We start from the raw sequence: 23,651 nt of genomic DNA, 5'->3' as shown, positions 1-23,651 counted from the left end.
GCCTTTCAGCAGACCAGGGGCATGAACTGGGGAGAGAAAAAAAGAACATGGGGCAGGTTGTCAGGGGCAGATCGAATTGTTACTAGACACGGTAGGTGAGACCTTTTATACATGCCCATTTGAATGTTTACCACGGCCTTTAATTGTTATAGTCAGGAGGAGAACACTGCGACTTTCTCTTCCAGAGATCTCATCTGCAATGCAACAGGGCTCAAATTCTTCCCTGGTTGCCGTGTCAGCCTGCAGTGTGTTTAGCAGTGAGCGAGTTAAAGTGTCTGATGAACCAGAAACACAACAGCCTAACCCTGCGAGGACAGTACCTTCAACCAGTGACCCACCAGTCAATCAGCAGTGAATAGCAAACAGCGCCTCCATTATCCAACTGCTGAAGCCGCTTCACCCAACACACTCTGGTCACTGACATGACTCAATAAAAACTCTCCACAGGCAACACAGAGCAAGGATTATTGTTTAAATATTACAATAACAATGTCATTCAGTAGGGTATAATGATGCCTGTTTGTACAGAATGATTCACAGACTCAGGCTATCCCAAACCACTTTAAAGGTGCAGTTACTGTTGTAATGGAGGACGCACTGCAGCCAATTTGCACACAGCAAGATCCCACAAACAGAATGCATGTTTTGGTCATGTTGGTCAAGAGGGAATGCCGGACACAGGACACCAGTATTTATTATTCAGTAATGCAGTGGAATGGTTGACATCCCTCTCTTCCGGAGCAGTGAGCTTGGACCAGCCTACATTAGATGCAGAACTCCTGATACATCAGGTTAACAAACAAAATTAAATGATGCCAAATCATGCAAGTTTTCACACAAATATCAGCTTCGTATTTGGTCATTAACTACTAATGTAACTGTGCAACTGAGTTCAGCATTATGCAGTTTATATTTTGGCACATTAGTAATCAAAATCTGACCTGGGGTCATATGAAGGTAGGGCTGGGGGCAGTCCCTCCTGCCTCAATCTGCTCTGCTCTCCACACTCTTCCACCATTGGTCCATCATCCCAGGGACAAGTCTTCCAATGACCAAATGAACTGGGAACTGAGTTATCCAACTGGGTTCTTCTTCCATATTGATGTAACAGCCTGGTTCCTTGTCCCTTTTTTTTAACCCTTCATTTATTTTAGTGGTTTAGTAATTAATGAGTCTGGGTACAACATACCCCTTGCAGTGTTGCCACCGTGGATGTCCATGAGACCAGCGACATCAGGCAGATTGTACAGCAGCTTTCTGGATGATCTGCTCTGGCCAATCATCTCCATTGTATCAATACACCGCCAAGCTATTCACTCGCCTTAAAGTATAAAACATCCCCACTCAGCCCTCAACAGCAGTGGGGAGGTTAACAAGTGCATGGATCATTGTAGGAAATGCAAAGATCAACAATTGCTCCTTCATCTGCTGGTTGAGACTCCAGGCTCCAGAACCCTTGTTTCTACCTGGAGGAAGAGGCCTTCGTCATGCAACATGTTTCTGGTTGTACGTTGGCACTTGGTTTAATTCACTCTTGGCATATTGCAAGGTCAGCATTCATTGCCTGGCCCAATGAACCTTGAGAAGTTGGTGGTGAGCCACCTACTCCTTGAAGTGCTGCAGTCCATGAGGTGATGATGCTCTCCGTGCTGTGGAAACACATGGAGGCCATTCGGTCCTCACATTTGTTCTTCCACTCAATTAGTTCATACCTGACATGTATCTCAGCTCCAACCACAGTAAAAGTCCGATAATCCAGCAGCCTTGGGACTTTTGTAGTGCTGGACTATTGGATGCTATTTCTATTAATATATACTTTAGTGAGTTTGGTTTAAGATGTTACACAGTATTATAATTGTTTAATCAGTTAAGTGTAAATAGAGCACAGGTGTGTGTGCGCACACTCCAGGCCAGGTGTGTGTGGGGTAGGGAGCACAATGATCAGGGTCCCGGTGTGTGTGTTGTGGGGGGGGGGGTGAGGGAGGAGATCGTGGGCAAAAATTACCTGACGAGCCTGATGCAGAACCAATGGGTTTTCAGAATTGCCAGAGAGAGATTGTCAGTTATTTACTGTCCCTGCCTGGGTTCTGCAAAGTTTTAAACAACAAACTATCGACAAAAAAAAAATCAATCTCAATCATTGAATTTTGAACTGACATCCCCTCCTCCTGACTCCTCTCCCCAGTCTCAAGGGATTCTTTTGGGGAGAGAGCTTTAGATCACCACCCTTTGTGTGAATTGTTGTTTCCTGAATGGAGGTGAACACTTACAATGGATTGCAGCCAGTCCACCAAAGGGGGGGAAGAGCTTAAAATCAGAGCCAGGGGTGATGTCCAGAGGCACAGGTGAAGTAGATCTCAAGAGGAGAGAACAGGCAGATAAATATTAGCGCATCATCAAACCATTGGCAGTGGGTGTATGGAACGAGCCGCCAGAGGAAGTGGAGGAGATGGGCACAGTTACAACATTTAACAGGCATTTGGACAGGCACGGATAGGAAGGGGGTAGATAGACACAGGCCTAATGTGGGGCAAATGGGATCAGCATAGAATGGCATCACGGTCAGCACGTACAAAGTGGGCCAAAGGACTGTACAACTCTACAACTCCATGACTCAAACCACGAGTTGTAACTGCTCTTCAGCAGAGCACAGTGCACCATTACAATGGTGTGTCTAAATAAACCATCACTTCGGATCTGTGCATGTTGTACCTGCTGGCAGAAGGTTATTTAGCACATCAACATAAGTAAATGAAGTGACCGTAATAAAAAAAATCTTTGACGCAACACACTGTAATAAGGCTGTACTATTGTACTGAAGGATGCCATGTGGCTGTTAAACCATCCCTTCAAATTACTCTGTCCTCCCCACTGTCAGACTTGTGTCATCAGTGATGTACCAGTGGGTGTTCGGCCCATGGTACTCTCACCGCACAGACCTGCTGGCTGTTTCACAGTTTGGTGGGTGTGATACCAGGATATCACATTTTCACCTCCAGGCATCGCTGGGATCCTGATGCAACATAGCTTGCTGTATAAACAGCAGCATCTGAATCACACACTATTGGGCAGTGTGGGCAGGGGACAAAGTTCACACTTGGCAGCTTATGGTAAACAGACATTATCGTCGCAGCTGTGTGATGTGTGGAATAGAATAGTATTTCAAAGTGGAGTTCTCCTTTATTGCACATTTAGCCTAAGCCACAGAGGACAAGTTTCTATTCATAGGAGTAAACCTATTCAACACATATGGACAAAGAATTCAACATCTATCTAAGCTGAGAAAAGGGTTGGCAGCCATTCAAATTTCATTTTATTACTTAGGTTTTTGATAATTATTGATTTTGTCATCAAGGGGACAAAGTGTATCACCAGAGTACAGCTGCTATGATAATCTACCATGTGGTGTGAGCGTGTCTGTGTGTTTTGAGAGTGCAATCGAGTAACTGTGGATGAGTGCATCAGTGCCTGGTGTCTGATTCCATGTGTTTATCTGTGTGCAGTGCTTCAACAAGTTTGTGATACTGGAGTGAAATGGTTCATATTCTAATAATATTCATCTTTATGACCACCTCGCCCACTGGTTCCCATTTAACTGGGGATTGAGATAGCCTGCTGTGGTCTCTGGGCAGGCTTCATCTCTGTAACATCAATTTTGAGTTCTGATTTCACCTTCTGAATTAACCAGACAATGGGTGGAGCTTGTAGCTTTACTCATCAACTCACACATGAACCATCCAATTCTCCCCACGAGAAGAAAACAGAATTTCATCCAGTTAGTTACAAAATGTTAACAAATATCGACCCTGTTACACTTTGTGTATTCAAAAAGGTTTCTAAATTCTTCCATCTCTACAGAGAGGATGGCAACCCAAACTCCAAAAGCCTAAGAATTACCAAAGTATGTCTGCGGCAACAGTTCCAGAATATTCTGTGTTAAACACGTGGTCCAATCTTCCATCTACTTCGGTGTGAACGGTTAACTCCACAAGCAAGTAACAAATAAATAAATGCATGAAGTGTCGGCTATCCCCCAGCGTCGTGTGGACAGATTAGACAAGGACACCCATCAGGTTCACAGGCCGGTTCTGATACCGCTTGGAGATATCTGTCTCAATCTGAAAGAGTAAATGGAGCAAGAGGGATTTACCAAAGTGCACTGACACTGTGTCAGCCTCTAAAACAGCCAAACGCTGATGCATGAATATCTTGAAATGACTGAAGCCTTTGGGTTGCAGTGTTGAAGAAATGGGGAGCTTGATGACACCCAGTGGTGGGAGCAGGAACTGCACAAACATTTTCCCTTTGAATTGGAGCCTCACTCACATGGAACTTTCAGCCAAACACCCTTGCACCACACTTGTTACTCACCAGCTTCCGAAGCTCTTTCGTTCTCTGGATGAGAAGGTCTAGTTTAGGCTCGAGGTCAGCCTGCTCTTCCAGAGACTCTTGTCTCTTCCGAACCATGACGTGTTGCTTTTCTCCCACTGCCTCTGCCTGTTTCAGCTTCTGCTGAAGGAGTTCAGTCACACGGTCGACGTACCTTTGGCATCAAAAACACCAGTGAGCACATGTGACTCTTCTGCAAGGTGTACGTGACTGCATCAGTCAATGCCCACACCATGCTGAGCGTTCACAGGATGCAACCTCTCTCCCCAGTAGCCTCTTCCACTCCAGGGCTCTAACTGTTGAGAATTTGTCCTCCCTGATGTGCCTTGCTCAAAGTAACACTGCAGAAGGACTAAAAATGAACTATTTAACCACAGCGGCATTGCATCTACCATCTTTCTCAATGATGACATCCCAGGCAGTGGGGTGATCACAGTGAATACTGCCCGGGAAAGGGCAAGAAACAGTAAAACAGCAAGGTATCTCACTTCTGGTAATTGAACCACAGTTCCAAGAGTTTTCTAAAGGATGAGAGACAAACATTAAATACTTCTAAACAAATTACAATTTTCCCATCTGGCTCCCATACAAAAGATGGAATACCCTAGCAGTCCTGATGCAGAGTACCAACCTCAGACTTTGACCATCTCTTTGCTTCCACAAATGCTGCCTGACCCGCTGAGTGTCTCCAGCATTTTGTTTCTTGCTCTGGAATACCCTAAGCTATTGATTGAAAAGCAGTGATGATTTCCCACTGACACATTAAAGATGCTCACATAATTGACAAGAGGGCTTATCGGGTTAGCAACTGTTATCTTGACCCACCAGGGAAAGTTGGCTGGGCTGATGTCTCTCCTTCCAGCTTGGGGAGTTCCAGCAGATTGCTGCATCCCTTCCTAACACTGAGGTTTGTATCAGCTAACCTATCACACACCCAGGATTAACACGGAAGAGAAGAGGTTGGTGAAACTCCGGATCTCTCATGCCCTTGGAAGCAGCCTATTCAGGGCCAATGAGAACAACCAGAGCATGACTTAAATATTTTCTTGGCGAAGGATCTCAGGGGTTCTGGATACAAGGCAGGGTGGCACAGTGGTGCAAGCCGCTGCCTCAAAGCTCCAGCGACCCAGGTTGATCCTGAAGTCGCGTGCTCAAGATTCCTCCCATCTCCTAAAGACGCAAGAATTGGTAGGTTAATTGACTGCTGTAAGTAGCCCCTAGGTATGATTCTGGAGAGGAACAAAATCGATTAGTATAGGTGGGTTCTTGATGGTCAGCATGGATTCAGTGGGTCAAAGGGCCAGTTTTCATGACATATGGACTGAATATTCACGATTAACAATGGGGAGGGGGGGTGTTGAAGAGGTTCAAGGGGCGGAATGGTGTGTTCCTATTCGAAGAGAGCAGAGCAGAGTCTGAGGAAGACCAATACGAGAGATGGAACGACGAACCTGGGAGAGGCATGGATCAGAAGCAAGTGCCGCATCTTCACCACAGTCAGTCTCTGGACGAGATCACCCACCAGTGTCAACATGGCAGTGATCTTAGCAACATCCTGGCTCTGGACGGCGGCAGGAGCAGTTTGAAACTGGTTTATGGAGAGGATGTCTGCCTCCTCCCTCATCTCTGTGAGTCGCTGGGTCAGGAAGACCTGTAACTGGTGGGGATATTATAGACAATCGATTAGGAGATCAGCAGTCCGCAACAGATGCTTAGTCTCGGGCTAAAATCCCAACCGGAGGTTCTCAGGAAAACTTCATCCCAGTGATAGGATACAGATTTGCCCTTGTGTTTCACTGTCCCTCCCCCATTCCCACCCCCTCCACACACACTGCTGTGATTCATCCAGATCTGAGGACTTTGTTACCTATGGTGGTGCCGTTAAAATCAGGAATGCTGAAGAGGAAATGCAGGCATTTTGCCGGATTATAGCACTGGAGGTGGTGCTGGAGATAGGAAGGGAGGGACAATGGGGGACTTGAAAACAGGCATGAAAACTTTAAAATCAAGATGTTGCTTAACCAGAGAACATCAAGGACTGCTGGACAGATCCATCAGGCTGCTCCATCATGGATGTAATCACACACCAGTGTTATTTCACTTCCTCTGGTGTGCGATTGTACAAATGAAAATGGGTGAGAGGGACAAGGTTTTCAATAAACCAAACAGACAAAACTTATGCAATTTATGAAGCAAATAAACTTTCAAAATAAAGGCTGAGGAGCAGTCTGTTTTTTCTTACACCACACTTTCTCTGTAACTGTAACACTATATTCTGCATTCTGTTATTGTTTTCCCTTGTACTGCCTCGATGTACGGTTGTTGCGAAATGATCTGTATGGATGGCATGCAACATAAAGTTTTTCACTGTACCTCGGTACACGTGACAATAATAAACCAATACCAATATATGATATGCACCGTCAGTAAGGCCAGTGTTTAAGTTCATCCGTAACGGCCTTTGGGAAGTTGGTGTGAGTCACCTGTTTGAATGACTGCAGTCATTCCGGGAAAGGTTCTTCCACAGTGCTGCTGGACAGCACAGCTCCAGGACTTTGACCCAGGAAAGATGAAGCAGCAACAATACATTTCCAAATCAGGATGGCTTGTGACTTGGTGTTCCCGTGTGCCTGCCTCCCTCATCTTTCTGCGAGGTCGATGTTAATCAGTGGAGTTTAATAATGAGAAGTGATCTTATTCAAACACACAAGGAGGTCTGATAGGATAAAAGCTGGGAGGATGTTCCCCATCATCAGCCAGCCTAGGACCAGAGGGCATGAGGTCTTAAAATAAAGGGGCGCCCATGCAAGACTGAGATGAGGAAGAATTTCTCCTCTCAGGGGTTTGGGAATCTTTGGAACTCCTTGCCCCAGAAAACTGTGGGGGCTGAACCCTTGAATATATTCAAAGCTGAGACAGATTTTAATCAGTAAGGGAATCAAGAATTATGGGGAGAGGAAAGTAGAAGTGGATAAGGAAAGTTTGATGGCCCACGATCTTATTTAAGGGCAAGCATTGTCAAAGGGCTGAATGGCCTATTCCTGTTCCTATTTCCCACAGCATTATGGGATTGGAAAATACTGCTCAAGAACACTAGAGCAGACCCTGCTGGGTACTACATGGAGCAGGAGGTGTACAATTGTATCACCAGACAATTGTCATCAGAGCTCCTCCAGATTCAGTCCCCAGTGAGGATGGCTGACTAACGTGTAACCTCATCAGCTGCAGCCATACTGGGCCAAGAAGCAAAGACAATCTGCAGGTCCTGTCCCTGGCTCGAGCTGGGCCCCACACATTTCACTGGGAGGAGGTGGAATCTGTCGGTAAATCAGTGCAATTCTGTGGCTAGAAAACACAACGAAACACCCGCAGCCAAGGGCTCATACTCCTCACCACTCTACAGGACTCCCAATGCAGAACAAAGGCAAAAGGTCTTGCTTAAACATCTCAATTATGTCGCCAACTGGAGTAGCTCCAAGCGAGATCCAAAGAGGAGCAAAAAAAGGGGGTGGGGGGGGGAAGATAACTGGGGGCCAAGATGGGGAAAACAGGATATGGTGCCAATGTCAAGGATGAGGCTGGAGCATGGAACTGCAGGCACTTCATTTGTCTCCATTAGAACAGGAACAGGAGAAAGCCAACCTCAGAAGCTTGTTCCACCAGACAGTGAGTTCATGACTAAGCCTCACCTCAAACCACTTTAGTTCCACAGTCCCAACCCAACCAAATCTGTTCACTGGCACCGTACTGTGACGGAGAGGTGCTGGGCATCAGACTGTTGTCTGCACAGCACTGCAGCAGGATAGTTCATTCCTGAATGTCGCACTTTGGGCATTTTTTCTCCAGTATTTATATTTCTGGTCGAAAGGTACCTCCATGAGCTCATTAATAAACTGGTTTCTGGTTTCTGTATTTTCCAGGATTGTGAGAGCGTCATTCCCCCTTGCCACTCCATCACCTAGAAGCATAAAGGAGAACTTCATCTAATGAAGAAACATCAGCCTGTGATTTTAAAACCATCACAGAGAAACTTAAATATCACTCATAATTAGTCTGAGTGCAATTATTTTATTGAGAATTATAACAGCCTTATTCATGCATTTGATATTTTGGTATTGAGATGGGAGTAATCTCATTACTGACAAATTTTCACTCACAAATAATTTAAAGTTCATGAATCAAACAGGAGGGAGTGTGTCTCTCTCAGCTGAACAAATTTCAACCCGTTATAATTCCACAGTCAGCACTGCCACCTGGTGTCCAGAGAACAAATGCATCACTTTAAAGGGAAATTTCACCATAAAAACAGGCCAATTCACCCCACAAATCTGTCCCACCATGAATGAGACTATGCCTGACCTGTGACCTAACTCCAACTACCTTTCCCCATATCCCTTCATTAACGAAATTCTGTCAATCTCTGCACAGTGGAGCAGCTAAAACAGCTGCCTCACAGCTCCAGTGACCCGGGCTCAATCCTGCACTCCAGTGCTGTTTGTATGGAGTTTGCATGACCTTCCTTTGACTGCATGGGTTTCCAGTTTCCTCCCACATTCCAAAGATGTGCTGGTTAGTAGGTTAATTGGTCACTACAAATTGCCCCCGGTGTGTAGGTGAGTGGTAAAATCTTGGAGGAGTTTGCATAAAGTCAGGTTTCCTCAAGTCAGGTCATTCATAAACCAGGGAGCCCCTGTACCGAGGCTGACAACCTACCGACGAAATTAATAGGAGTAGAAAAATATGAAATCGGGTGGCTGGCGTGATATGACCAACTTGTCAAAGAGTTATCGCCAAATTTCAGTGGACAATATAATTCTACAATTTTTATATTGTGTTTTATTGTTCTGTACGGGAAGCATCCAAAGCACTATTCAATTAGAAACAAAAGATGAGGAAACAGACCAGAGCAGGCCATTTGACCCCTCACCGTTCAACATGGGGCAACTGATCCTCAAACTCAACAAGACCTTCCTCTCCAATCCCCAAACCCCTTAATTCCCTCAGTGCCCAAAAATTCATTGAGCTCAGGTTTGAACGTACTCTATGACTGAGCATCCACAGCCCTTTGGTGTAGAGAATGTGATGGATTCACAATCTCCTGAGTGAAGACGTCTCTCATCTCAGTCTTAAATGGCCAATCCCTTAAAATGAGAACATGCCTCAAGTGCCAGGCTCTCTAGCCAGGCAAAACCACCTCTCACTTTATCCAGTAGAGCCCCAAGACAAATGAGGATTTAAACTTAATACAGCAAAAGATACACGAGATGAGTTGCAACTAAATGAGGAGCTTAAGTAACCTCATTAACATACCTTGCAGTTCATAGGATCAGGTAACACTGTTAATGGATCAGTAACAGAAGTGTAAAAAAGTACCTTCATCACCAGACTCCACCACATTGATTTCAACAGCACCGCTTGTGTTATCTCCCCAGTCAATGACAGCTCCTTGTTCTTGGCCATTCAACTTGGGGAAAATATAAAGTAAAACACAATCAAACTTGCAGCAAATGACACCAGGACAAGAGTCTCTGTAAGTGAGTGGGGTAATCCTTTCATCCCATGAACTTGGTGACTTACCTCCACACTTCCCTCCACTGAGATCCCCCAGTCGATCTCACCAGCCTCCTCAGTTCCAGCCATACCACTGTCTCCCCAGTCAATCTGGAACACAGATTAGAATGCACCCAGCTATCTCACAAGGATCAGTTAGGTAACTCGTGCTGCTTCCCCATACATTTAATTACACCTGCATTTATCTAGCGACTGAAACACAGTTGATACGTCTAAAGGTATTTCACGGGAGTACTGCCATACAACACACTGACACCAGGTGACATAATAAAATAACGGGGCAAGTAATCAGAGAGAGGTAGGTTTCAAGGAACACAACGGTGTGGGCTTTGAGAAGGAATTCCCAACCTTGGGTGGCCAGTGGTGGAGTAATGAAATTCAGAAGTGATCAAGAAGCCAGAATTGGAGCCACACAGGGATCCTGGAGCTCAAGGTGATTCCAGGGATATGGAAGAGCAACACAGTGGAAGAACTGGAAAACAGGGGCGAGAACTTTAAAATCAAGCCAATGTTTAACCCAGCAACCAGAACAGAGCACAGGGGTGGAGGGCAAACAGAACTTGATACGAGTTAAAATACGGACAGCGAAGTTTTAATAAGCTTGTGTCTTGGACAAAGGCAAGGTGTATGGTCCTGGGGCGGGTGGGGGGGAAGAGATCAGGGTGGAGAGCCAAGACGGAGCACTTTAGGCTGTGGAAAGGCACTGGGCTGTTTTGTCAATAGGCCGCAAACTCTCTAAGCCTCTACCACATCCTCGTCGATTCATGGGTATCATCAATCCCAGTGACGCTGGAGGTCCTGGTCACTGATGTCGCTTGAAGCCCTATAACCAGGAACAACATGCTGTATACTCTTGGGATCATGAGCACCAGCTGGTAAGGGACACACAACCAAAATTAAACTCTCTTGCTTTTAAATTACTTTTGTTTCCTTTTGCAAACATAGCTGTGTATCTCAGAAATATCTCAATGTGGGCCATTGGACAGACAGACAATAACTGACTTGTGCTGTAGGCCATCCCAAGTTATTCTGATATTCCAATCATCCAAATAGCAACTGCTGAAGGAAACCAATTAGCACTGGTGAAGTCAATCACTGGCAAAGGAACAGGTCAGAGATCCAGCACCAAAGGGGTTAAGATAGAAGGAACGTCAAGATTACACTCACAGTGTCCGTGTCCTCTGCTGGTGGTGTCTCTGCACATTCCCTGCTGACTGGCCGCTCGATGGCCGTTGGTGTCAATCCTGTTCTCCATTCGTAGACAGTTGTGTTTCCTTTGGTCTGAATGTACTTCAGCAGCGGAACGATGGGCTCAGGGACTCTGTCAGCCACAACACACCACAATTACTCAGCAGCCAAACCCAGGGGTGCCAGTGAGGCAGGACAGGAGAGGCAAGGGGAGTGGGTCTGCTGGAGCTGGGTGCCGGAGGGACAGGCAAGGAAAGAGTTTGGCTGCTCGCCGATTCCTTATGTTTCAATTTTTAACAAGCAATATTCTCTTTTATTGGAAATTTTCAAGAGCATTTCAAAAGGGGAGGATGAAGATGAGCTAATTGATACCACCAGAGTCTACAGTCAGTCTGGACATCAAAGTATTCTATTAACATCCTATTGTTTTCAAATTAGGTGTTCCTGTCCCATAAACAGGCCTCAGCCCCACTACAACCTCTTGTGCTCACAACACCTGTGCCGAGATCAGAAGGGTATCCCTGCTGTGGAGACTATAACAGGTGCCAGGAGACATGTCTGAACAGACTCAGCACATTCTAGCCCAGATCTCGCTCTAAGGCTCCTCCACAGCAACCGCAGCCTCTGCAATGGTGGAAGGGAAGTGAGTTATGAGGAGTGCTGAGATCAGTAACTGCAGCATTCTGTCACTGTGGGACGTCTACAAGGAGCTTGTTTCACCATTCAATCAGCTGATCTGCCATCACTCCACTTTGAAGCTCTGGTTCCATAATCCTCAATAACCTCGTCTAACAAAAATATAACAATTTCAACTTCTGAAATTTCAACTGACCCACCACCCATCCCCAGATAAGGGGTTTCTGACCCATGCTAGCTATGTCTGAGTCAATGGGAAACTGCATTTCATTGCAGTGAACACTGATCCCACTGGAATCAATTTCTAATCAAATGGAACGGGAGTGGGAACATCCCAGCTAAACCACTGGACCTTGTTCTTAATCCTTGTTTCTGCCACATTCTTACCGGCCACAAACAAACTCCACACAGGCTTCATACAACTGTATAACATCTGTGAGATTTCTGGCTCCCTCAGCGATATCATCGAGGGCAGAAGGGAGGTCCTTACACAGGGAGAGCAGCTCCTGTAGGACATCTTTGCCCTATTCGGAGACAAAAAACACAAGAACGTCAGCTGCTTATAACCAGGGTGAAAGAATCAATTCCTTACGTTAGCTTTGGTGTCGTGTTACTTTTCTCCTTAAAAAGGACACTGGATCAGAGAAACCAGGGGGTTCATGTAAGCAAATCTTCAAGCGGAGCTGGCTAGCTGTCAAAAAAACTCACTTGGGCATTTTGGCTTTGCACTGAGTTTGCAGTTCAGAAACAACCTGTGCTGAAGTTTATGCTCCTGTTCCCACCTTATGAACACAAGTAGAAGCAGAATTAGACCACTTGGCCCCTCAAGCCACCTCCTTCATCCAATAAGATCATTGCTGATATTCTGCCTCAACACCATTTTCCAGCCTTATCCCCATACATCAAAAAACAAGCTCCTTGAAAAGTAGCAGGTATGAGAGACTTCAGTCTTCTGCAGTAACTGGAAAAGCTGAGATTATTCTCCTTAGAGAAAAAAGACAAGGGGGAAATTCTACAGGAGTTCAAAATTATGAGAGCTTTTAAGAATGAATATGGAGAAACTAGATACACTGGCAGGAAGACGGAAAACCAGGGAACTCGGGCTTCAGATCACCGAGGGAAGAAGAGGGGAACTTTCATTTTTAAATGCAGTGGATTGTTATGATGTGCAATGCTCCGCCTGAAATGTCAGCAGGAATTTTCAAATGGGAATTGGGCAAGTACAGAAAAAGGGAAGAAAGTGTTGGGCTTTGGGAAGAGCAGTGAGGTACATAGTTGAGTAGCATTTTCAAAGAGCTGGCACAAGCAATGGAGGCTAAATAGTCATTATGGATTTGCATCATTACTGACCAGCTCCTTCCTAGTTGCTGCTGGGCTGGAGGATGGACGTTCAAAACACAAAGCAAAGATGGGGAAGAGAGATGGGATTATATGAGGCAGATAAAAAAGGCAAAATGAGAAAATATAAACTCAATTTTATTGTAATTTTCTTGCAGTTTGAGAGCAAGTGCTTACAAAACTAAATTTTCAGAGCGGGAGAGGTTATTCAGCAATAATTATGACTTATAACACATTAAAAATTTGTTTCTGAATGTACCAGTCCAAATGCTGTCAGTTTTTGCAGCACAGAACATTTGGGTAAGATCCTCACATTGATGCCATCCAAAAACTTCAGAGAGAAAGGCAGCAACAGCTAACCCTGTGGAGGGTCAGGTACCTCCGACAGTAACTTCCAGATTTGTATTTACTAGCGCACATGTGGATATTGCTTTCCGATTTACCCAGTAACAATGACCAGCACTGACCACCTCACTACGACCACATTACTCCCACCATCTGACCCACTGCAGTTGACATGCACTTATTCTATCAGATGTGGTGTGGTCCTTTTCTTCTGTGATTTCACTCTCAGACCTGGTTTTTAGTGAAAGACAGCCACACTCACAGGGTTACAAGCTAAAAAGGACAGCACAAAAATATGTGTTAACTGAGGGAAGTTTAAACTTTTTAAAAAATGAGTGTAATTTATATGTTCTACCCTCCTGCTCTTCGTATGTGACTGCTGGTATACTGGCTTGTCAATCAAACAACGTCAACATTCTCATCTGCAACCTGTTCTCCAATTTTACTGGACTCAATGAGCAGACCAATTATATTGTCCTGCCTTAAAGGGACACCGGACCATATTCCTTTCTTTGGAATATCCCACCCCTATTATTAATAGTTTAGCTACTGTTAGTGAAGTACTGCAGGCTGACATACCGTTATTCCAAACTGCTTGCAGGAGCTGAAGAACTTCTCCCGCAGACTGGCTGCGTTGTTGATGTAATCCAGCTCCTTGCGGCTGTATTCCTGCTGCAGCTGTTGGCACTTGCTGATCTGCTTCTTCAGTGAGGGGATCTCGTAATTCACATTACGCACCAGGAAACTGGCCAATTCAACTGTCGTAAAACACAAGGTGAACCTATCAGGTTGGAAGGGATTGAGAGCACAGATACAGACATATTTCCCTACATTCCTGCTACCCAGGGAAAGCTAGATAACCTGAGAGCAGAATTTGATCAGATTGAGAGAGTTTGATAGGTTGGAAGGAGAGCTAATGTTTAAACTTATGGCAGAGTCCAAAACTAGTGGACGTAAATACAACAATGTCACCAACAATAAATCCAGTAGGATTCATGAGAAAATTCTTTCCCCACAGAGTGGAGAAAGGGGAGGGGAGCACAGATTGAGGTGAACGACAGAGATAGATTTCAGGTGAAGCTGGATAAACACACAAGGGAGAGAATAGATGTTGGGAAGAGGGTGGTTTGGAACAGAAAAAAATGGCATGTAGCCCTCTCCTTATTCTATAGTACAAAATGCCATAGTCAAAGCGATATTCATGTGGATCCCGCAAGAACACCACAGCCCATTGTTTACAGCATGAAACTCAACACCGTTGGCTTGGCTTGGACAAACAGTGCCCACCTGAGGAAACCGTCCTGGCTGGTTATCGAGCACCAAGGAACCCCACCCCAACTAACCCATCAATAGCACCATTCCAACATCCCAACCGTGGAAATCTGGCAGCTGAGCCAGACAGCAGCTTGGGCAGCATGGGCAGTTGTGTACAAGGAAAGGCAACAAGAAAGGAGAGTTCCAGGGCAGCAACCTCAGTTACTTTAGTGGAACACGCTTGCTTCTCCGGGATTCACAATGATCATTTCAATTATCTTTGACCATGTCTTGTCAGGTCCATCTCCTGTGGAGCTGGTCTGAGTGAGCACAGCACCAACACTGAGCAGTCCTGACCTAAAATGACAACTGGTGTCCTTACTTACATCACGGGCTCCTCAATGTCCATTTTAAAAGGGGCCCAAATGTCCATGTTGTGATGGAATTGTGCAAACTATTCAAGGGGTGAATATACTCTCCTGCCGGTGATGACACTGCATCATAACAAGTTTACCATAGGAAATTAGCACTGTAAGTGTGGACAGGGATTTGTATTAGAGGGGATCAGTTTTTAACATATTGTATGTAATGCATGATATCTCAGACCCTGATATTTTGGGCAAGGATTGAATGTTGATAAGGACACCAGGAAGAAGTCCTGAGGTCTTCTTTGAATAGATGTTCTTCATCCACATCAGGAAGCAGGCAGGGCCTCAGTTTAACCTTTCAGCTGAAAGGCAAGTGCTTCACCATGAGGGTCGGCCGAGAGAAGTGAACTCGAACCTCTAAAGTGAGGGTGGATCCACAACCTTCTGACTGATGCCCTGCAGCTATCTGCTGGATCTTAGCAACTTAATTGTCCTAGATTCAATGAGTGCATTGTAAAACACAAACTAGTCCACATACCTAAATAGACGTTGTCTTTTTCATACAAAGACGCTATTTCCTGCCAATCCTATAGCAACAAAAAGACAAAGGGATAACTTTGGGATTTTTAAAAATAATAGATACAACTGTAAGCCAAATTCAGGATAAAGTCACCTTCATCCGTTGAGAAGAATAACCACCAAAAATATTCTTTGTCGATGCTTCTGTTCTTCTGAGAATCTCTACAATTCTCAAGCAATGGAAATAATGAATATCTGCAGGAGAGGAATAAAATTATCAGTCCAACCCAGAAGGAATTTCAATTCTTTAGACAGTGAGAGAAAAAAATGAAGGATCACAGCGGCATTCATTATATCTGCTTCAGTTGCTCTGCAGTACTGCATTGGAGTGACAGCCTAGATTTTGAGCTCAAGTTTCTAAAGTGTGGCTGGGAGCAATGAATTCCTGGAAGGAATATATATTAAAAAGAAAGGCTGGAAAAGTGCAAATAAATTTGTTTCCAAAACAGAAACAGCACATTAGTAAGAACATAAGAAATAGCAGCAGGAGTTTTAATTCATTCAAAGGTTTTGAGCTTCACAGGCTGAGCCAGCATTTAATTGCCCATCCCTAGCTGCCGTCGAGATGGTAGTGATCAGCTTCCTCCTGGAACCACTAGTCATTGAGGTGTGTTAGGGAGGGAGTTCCAGGATCTTGACCCAGTGACAGTGAAGGAACTGCGATATATTTCCAAGTCAGGATGGTGTGTGGCTTGGAGGGCAACTTCCAGGCAGCGGTGTTCCCCGTGCTTTTGCTGCCCTTGTCCTTCTAGCTGGTAGAGGTGGTGGGTTTGGAAGGTGCTGTCTCTTGGTGAGTTGCTGCAGTGCGTCCTGTAGATGGTCCACACTGCTGCTACTGTGTTGGTGGTGGAGTGAGTGAGTGAGTGGGTGTGGATGGGGTGCCTATCAAGCGGGCTGCTATGACCTGTGTGGCATTGAGATCTTTGAGTGTTGTTGAAGCTGCACTTATCCAGGCAAGTGGAGAGTATTCCACGTTACGGAGATAGGGAAGGGTGTGGCCATTGAAGGATTTGGAAATAAGGATGAGGATCTTAAAACCGAGTCTTTGCTGAACCAGTGCAGATCAACGAGGATAGTGGGTGGAGGGGGAATGGGGCCGTTGCTCAGTCCCACCATGAGAACAAGAAACAAAAGTGGAAAGAAAATTAAAATAAGAAAATGTAGGGGTAATAAAACGGATGAGCAGACAGGATATGGTGATGGGGGAGATAAGGAGCTGCAGGTAGAGGCTACAGTATCAGCTCAAAGGGTTGGGCTGAATGGCCTTTCTCGTGGAACCTTGCATGCTACTCAATGTAAACCCTCTAACAGGGAAAACAGGTTTGTACTTGTGTTGGTCCTGGACCATCCAAGGTTTTAACTATGGATTTGGTTTGCACTACAGGCCAGTGTAACGAGGGATTAGGAATGTACTGACATGATCCGGACAGGAGCTGTTTGATCTCCTCATTCTCTGGCATATCCTGGATGGCGTTGTTTATTTTCTCCCGGACAGTCAGCACTGAGCTCTGCCACTTCAGTTTGCAGTGTCTCCGATCCACCAGCCAATCTGAAAGGAAACAAAATACTCCGTGATTCCTTTATCACCTTGAATATTCAGGAAACCGGTAAAAAGATATGTTTCAATTTGTCTTTCAAACACACCCACCTATTTTTCTACTTTCTGTTACACAATGATTACTGACAAGAAGCTCCCCTGCATGATCCAGGCTGGCACTCCCAGTGCTGTATGTCGGAGGTGGGAATCTTTCAGTCAAACTGAAACTCCTTCTGCCTCATCAAGCAGACATAAAAGTACTCACACCACTATTTTAAAGAAGAGCATGAGAAATCTCCCTGAAGTATGGGTTCAATGTTTAGCCCATGCCCAATATCGCCAAGATATAGATCACTGCATCAAGATCGCAATGCTGCTTTGAGAGTTTGCTAAGGACAGATTGTCCTACTTTCTTTTAGTTGCAAAAATGACAATACTTCAAAAATACACCATTGCCATCACCTGGGAGCTCCCTGGATTTGGCAAGGCGTTTTCAATCATTTATTAAAAATTCAGAGCTCTGGCAATTTCAGTCCAAGGTCCTTCTTCCTTTACATCTCCACTACAGCAGGTGGAAACGCCCCAGCACCGAGTGGCAGCTGCTGCACTGCCTGTGGGAGGATCCCCACTGGGCTGCTCCCAAGTACTTGGGAAATTGGGAAAAACTTAAATGTTTCTGTTTAATCGTTCATGGTTCTTAAGTCTCAGTTATATGTAAACAGTTATAGTACAAAGCATCTTGAAACTTAAATAAGTTTTAAATTAATACTTAAAAAGGAAAATGCGTTGTTTTCTGGGCGTCCCGCTGCATGGAGATGAGTAAAACTGCTGCCCAATATTCCCACAAGCGTTTTGCAATCAAAAACAAATTTCAGTCAGTTATCTCTTGGCTGTGAAGTTGCCAATGCACAGCAGGATTTGTCAGGTAGGATATAGAGATCAGCAACTTTTGTGGTGAGGGGTGAAATCACTGCCTCAGATATATAAAATACAAAATATTTCCTGGGCTCTATAGATTCCAGGTCATAAGGTGTTGCTCCCAGCAGCTGACCTGGGATTTGGGTAAAGTTGTTAAAGATGCTACATAAATGAACATTGTTGTGCAGCTGCAGCCTCAGCATGTAGGCTCTCGGGGTTAAGTGCAAAAATTCTCAGGTACGTGGCTATAAAGTCCTCTGTGGTATCCTGAGACTGTGAAAGGCACTATATAAATGCAAGACTTTTTTTTCCAAAGCTGTCTTGGATTACGTGAAGCTCAAGGGATTGGCTGTTCCTTTCTCCCTCAAGCACTTGCCCAGACTTCCCTTAAACCCTTATCAATTTCTCAGCTTTATTTCTTGTTCTGACAGTGGTACAGGGACCAGGTCCTATTCATCAACAGCCCTATGCTTGCACTGCAGCCCCAGTTTTTAAATAGAGAGGGAATTCCAACCTCTGGCACAGGGCCTTAACTTTTGTTCTTCCACTTGCAAAGTGTGGTGCAGTGTCAGCCGTAGGCCAGTTGGTGCCACTGGGGAACAAGTTTCAGCAGCTATCGGAGGTAACGCTTCCTGCCACCAATAATAAAGATCCTTGAACATTTAGGAAAGTGTCTGTAACTGTCTGACGTTAGACTCACATTGGCTTTGGAAAGTAATATTGTTAAATTATATTTAAGTATATCCCTCAAGCAGAAAGTGTCAGAAACACTCAGCAGGTCAGGCAAAATCTGTGGAACGGGAAACAGAGTTAAAGTTTCAGGTCGAAGGGTCTACAACCTGAAACATTGATGCTGTCTGAGCTGCTGCGTGCTTCCAACATTTCCTGGCTTTATTTCAGATTTACAGCATCTGGAGTTTTTGCATTTTATATTCTTCAAACAAATTTAAGATAAATGAAAAAGTTACCGGGAAGAACACAAGGGAATGTTTTACTAAAACAGAGAAATTTTATGATTTGGAATGCAGTGATTTAAAGGACAATGGAAGGAGATTTGATAATAACTTTTAAAAGGAAAGTGGATTAGGCACATGAACAGGCAGGGATTGGAGGGATACGGACCATGTGCAGGCAGATGTGCAGTTTAAATGGACATCACAGTCAGCACAGACAAGGTGGGCCAAAGGGCCTGTTCCTGTGTTGTGCTGCTCTATGTACTATGGATAAATGCTTGAAAAGGAACAGTTTGAAAGGCCAAGGGGAAAGGTCAGGGGTTTGTGGTGGTTTTGTCTGAGCACAACGGGCTGGACTCCTCTGCTCAGATTCAACACAACAAACATTTTGTTCATTATCACTAATGCAGATATTTACCCAGGAGTTTGCTGGTCTGTATGTCAATTGGTAATTTCCTCTGTTCCTGCAAGGAAAATAAACACAAGATTAAGCTCAATAAAAACAATTGCAACAGCAGTCCTATCAGAGCGGGGCTGAAAGCAGAAATGGACAACATAGGTTCTTAGAAATGCTTTTCAGGTTCAGAGAGAGGATGCACAGTGGAGATATTTGGGAGAGGAAATTAAAGGTGGCAGATAGCAACAGAAATGTTGGAACCAGGAAATACTGGAAACACTCAGCAGGTTAGGTAGCATCTGTGGACACATGCGGAGTTAATCCTTCAAATTCATCAAGCTCTGATGAAAGGACATCGACCCGACACATTAAATTTGCAGGGGTAGTCTTGAGGACGAGTATATTTGGGATGGCTTTTTGGAGCAACGGGTGGAAGAACTAACCAGATTTTAGATCTGGTATCTATAATGAGACGAGATTAAATTAATGATCTCATAGTAAAGGATCCCCAAGCAAAAAGTGACCATAGCATGGCAGAATTACAAATTCAATTTAAGGGTAAGAAATGTGATTCTGAAACTGCAGTCCTAATCTTAAGTAAAGACAGTTACAATGGTACTAGGACAAAGCTGGCTAAAGTGTACTGGGAAAATAATTAAAGGTAAGATTTCAGATCAGCTGCAGCAAACACTTGAGGTATTTCATAAATATCAGTAAAAAGCATATTCCAGTGAGAAAGAATGGCTCTAGGAGAAGGATGCACCATCCATCGCTCACTATGGAAGTTAAGGATGGCATCAAACTGAAAGAAAAGGCATACAACTTTGCAAAGATCAGTGACTGGCCACAGCATTGGGAATTTATTTTTAGAAACCAGCAAAGGATGATTAAAAAATGATGAGGGAGAAGATGGAGTATAAGAGTTAACTAGCAAATAAAGTGAAAAAACTGTAACAGCTTCTTCAAGAAAAAGGAAAAGAATAACTAAAAGTAAATGTTGGTTCCTTTAGAGCACAAGACTGTGGAACTAACAATGGGAAATAGAGAAATGGCAGAGATTCTAAATAATCATTTTGGATCGATCTTCATGACAGAACACACTAAAAATAAACCAATATTAATAATTGGTAAATTGGTTTATTATTGTCACATGTACTGAGGTACAGTGAAAAACTTGTCTGCATACTCTTCATATAGATCAATTCGTTACAACTGTGCATTGAGGTAGTACAAGGTATTAGACAATCTACTAGGAGGGAGGAACTTAAAACAACCTCCAACTCTAGAGAAAAATTACTAGGCAAACTAATGGACTAAAGGCCAAAGTCCCCTAATGACCTGTATCCTAGCATATTAAAGGAAGCGGCTTCCTTTAAAGCATATTAAAGGATAGTGGATCTATTGAGTGTACTCTGTCAAAATTCTCTGGATGCTAAGGCAGCCCCAGAACATTGGAAAATTAAAAATATAACACCACTATCCGAGATAGGAGGAAAGCAGGACAGTTAGGCTAACATCTGTCTTTGGGAAACACTGGAATCCAAAACCAGCCTGATATATAGAAAATCATACTACAATCAAGCAAGATCAACATCGTTTCCTGAAAGTGCAATCACGTTTGACAAATCTGCTAGAGTTCAACGAGGATATAACAAAGAGTGGATAAAGGGGAGCCAGTAGATGTAGTATATTTGGATTTCCAGAAAGCATTTGACAAAGTGTCACATAAAATATCGTTGCACAAGAACTGGGCAGATCATTTTAGGGGCAATATACTGGCGTGGATGAGGGGGTGGCTAACTTGCAGAAAAAAAGTCAGGATAAATGGGTTATTTTCAGACAGCCAATCAGTAACTGGTGGAGCACAACACAGATTGCCGCTGGGTCTTTAACTCTTTGTAATGTATATTGATGACTTACATGAAGGCACTGAGTGCCCTGTTGCCCAATTTTCTGAAATATGAAGTGAGTTAGCAAGTAGCGAGGACGACAAAAAGAGGGATACAGATAGGTTAAGTGAGTGGGCAAGAAGTTTGTAAAGGATATATGTGGTTATGTGCTTTGGAAGGAAGAAATGAAATAACAAATTATTCTTTAAGTGAGTCTGCAAATAGGAGTCTGGGGATCCTAACAGACTGAATGAAAAAGGTTAGCACCGGAGCATGGCGACACGTCGCAAGCTGCTCTCTACAGATCTACTCATTACCTTTACTAATAATCGTTCTCACTGTGTAATGAATTGACCTGTACGATCAGTTTGTAAGACAAGCTTTTCACTGTACCTCGGTACAAGTGACAATAATAAACCAATACAGTAAGTAATTAGGAAGGCTAATGAAAGGTTGGCCTTATTGCAAGGGATTTAAAGCATAAAATTAGAACAGCTTTGATGCAGCTTTACAGGGGATGGTGAGACTGCGCCTGTGCAAGTTTTGGTCAGTAAATTTAGAGAAGGAATATATCAGTGTAAAGTAGGTTCACTGGGTTGATTTCTGGGATGAAGAGGTTGGCATATGATAATGGTCCAAGCAGGTTGGGCCAATACTCACTGAGGTTTAGGAGAGCGAGGGGTAACCTCAGGGGAACTGACGGAGACCTTTCCCCAGAGCGGGTGCCTGGAACAAGGGCGGTACACCTCCAGAATAAAGGGCTGCCCACTGAAGGCAGAGGCGAGGAGGGCTGTGGAGGCAGGGTCACTGGGAGTACGAGGAGAGGGCAGACATTTCAACCACCCAGGGGCGGGCTGCGGGCTCGGGGCCAACGCTGGACCAGCCGTGATGTTATAGAATGGGGCCGAGTGGCCTCCCGATGGCCAGCACCGGCCACTCGGCCTGGGCCCAGGGCTGGGCTGGGATGGGATAGGATGCAGCTGGGCAGCGCAGACACGGCGAGCCGACTGCCCGCTGCTGCCATCACTACGACCGGGGCCCCGGGGCCGGGCTGGAGCGGCCGCCACCGACTCACCTCCATCCCGCCGCTTCAGGCCCTCCGGCACCCCCTATGGCCACGTGTCCTTCCCTCAGCCGCGACACCCAATCAATGAACACGGTTACAACAGCCAATCAGCGACAGAGTCGCTGTTCCCGTTTCAGCCAATGATTTCTCCGCTTTGATTTATTGCCCAATCCCGCTGTAGGATGATTCAGCGTAAGGCGGGACTTGCTTCAGCCTATTGGGCAGGTCATTTAACGCTGACCAATCAGGCTTTCAGACAACACCTCCGGGGGGAATTAATTCCCAGTTTGTCAGGTGTTGCGGGCGGGATGAAGGAGTCGGGCGGGAGCAGATTAAAAAGTTTTGGAAAGTCTCCCATAACTTGGCAGAAGGCCTGCAGGGCTGTAGGAGTCAGCTCCTGAAATGGACTAACGTTCGGAGGATCTTGATTTTAAAAAAATATTAGCAATGAGGTCATTGTAAAGGCTGGTTAAAAAACATATTATTCAGCCTGATTTCAATGCCCCCATTCCTAATGCTACCCCTGCTGGTTTGGACTGGCCAAGGGCTGTTTAAACATGGATGCAGAAGCCCTTTCAGGCAGTGAATTACTGAGTCAGACTTGCATTAGTCAGTATGGTTACTGAGCCAAATTACACTGGCTGGCATAGCTGGAGAGCAGGATGTACACTGGATTAATGTGGTCACCAAGTTAATTGCATACTAGCCAGCATGCTTTGTGGCCCACACTTGCACCAGGCAGCATTGTTACTGAACAATGTGATTAATGAGCCGTGCCCATTCCAATTAGTGTAGTTAGGGAGCCAAGACTTACACCACTTCATGTGGCTAGTAAACCCCACCTATGCTGCTGCCCTGAACTCTGCCTTGAGGTCACACACCAAAAGGTCTCAACTGCTGGGGATGGGTTTAGTGAACCATTAAGTCCTCTGAGCATGTTGTTTGTCCAGGGACACACGACATCATCCAGGAGGGTGGTTGTTTCACACAGAGGGTGGTTAGAGTCTGAAATGCACTGTGAAGAGGTGCTGGAGGCTGATACTCTCACTGAAGCATCAAAGGCTACAGACCTAATGTGGGTAAATGGAATTAGTACAATGGGTGACGTGGACGTGGTGGGCAGAAGGGCCTGTTTCTGCGTGTTATGACTATGAGGAACTGTGCGGGGCGAGTGGTGAGAAATAGTTACCCTAGAATAAAAAAAATGGAGAGGCAATATTTAT

The 23,651-nt window shown here is 44.7% G+C and overlaps 1 protein-coding gene across 1 annotated transcript; it reads right to left on the bottom strand.

Moving 5' to 3' along the window:
- Positions 1-3,696: 3,696 nt before the first annotated feature.
- Positions 3,697-22,511, bottom strand: cdk5rap3 (CDK5 regulatory subunit associated protein 3). Its single transcript, XM_052038600.1, has 14 exons — positions 22,438-22,511; positions 19,495-19,540; positions 17,086-17,217; positions 15,763-15,863; positions 15,628-15,676; positions 14,047-14,225; positions 12,172-12,308; positions 11,128-11,281; positions 9,967-10,050; positions 9,763-9,853; positions 8,262-8,347; positions 5,841-6,046; positions 4,372-4,543; positions 3,697-4,118 (listed from the first exon to the last, which is right to left on the bottom strand). The coding sequence occupies exons 1-14, from the start codon at positions 22,441-22,443 to the stop codon at positions 4,053-4,055; spliced, it is 1,509 nt and encodes a 502-aa protein (XP_051894560.1). The 5' UTR covers positions 22,444-22,511; the 3' UTR covers positions 3,697-4,052.
- Between the last annotated feature and the right edge of the window lie 1,140 nt (positions 22,512-23,651).

This window comes from Pristis pectinata, chromosome 25 (genome assembly GCF_009764475.1).
Source record: "Pristis pectinata isolate sPriPec2 chromosome 25, sPriPec2.1.pri, whole genome shotgun sequence".
NCBI lineage: Eukaryota > Metazoa > Chordata > Chondrichthyes > Rhinopristiformes > Pristidae > Pristis > Pristis pectinata.
Note: the sequence above shows the minus strand (reverse complement) of the source record. Positions and strands in the feature narration are given on the sequence as shown.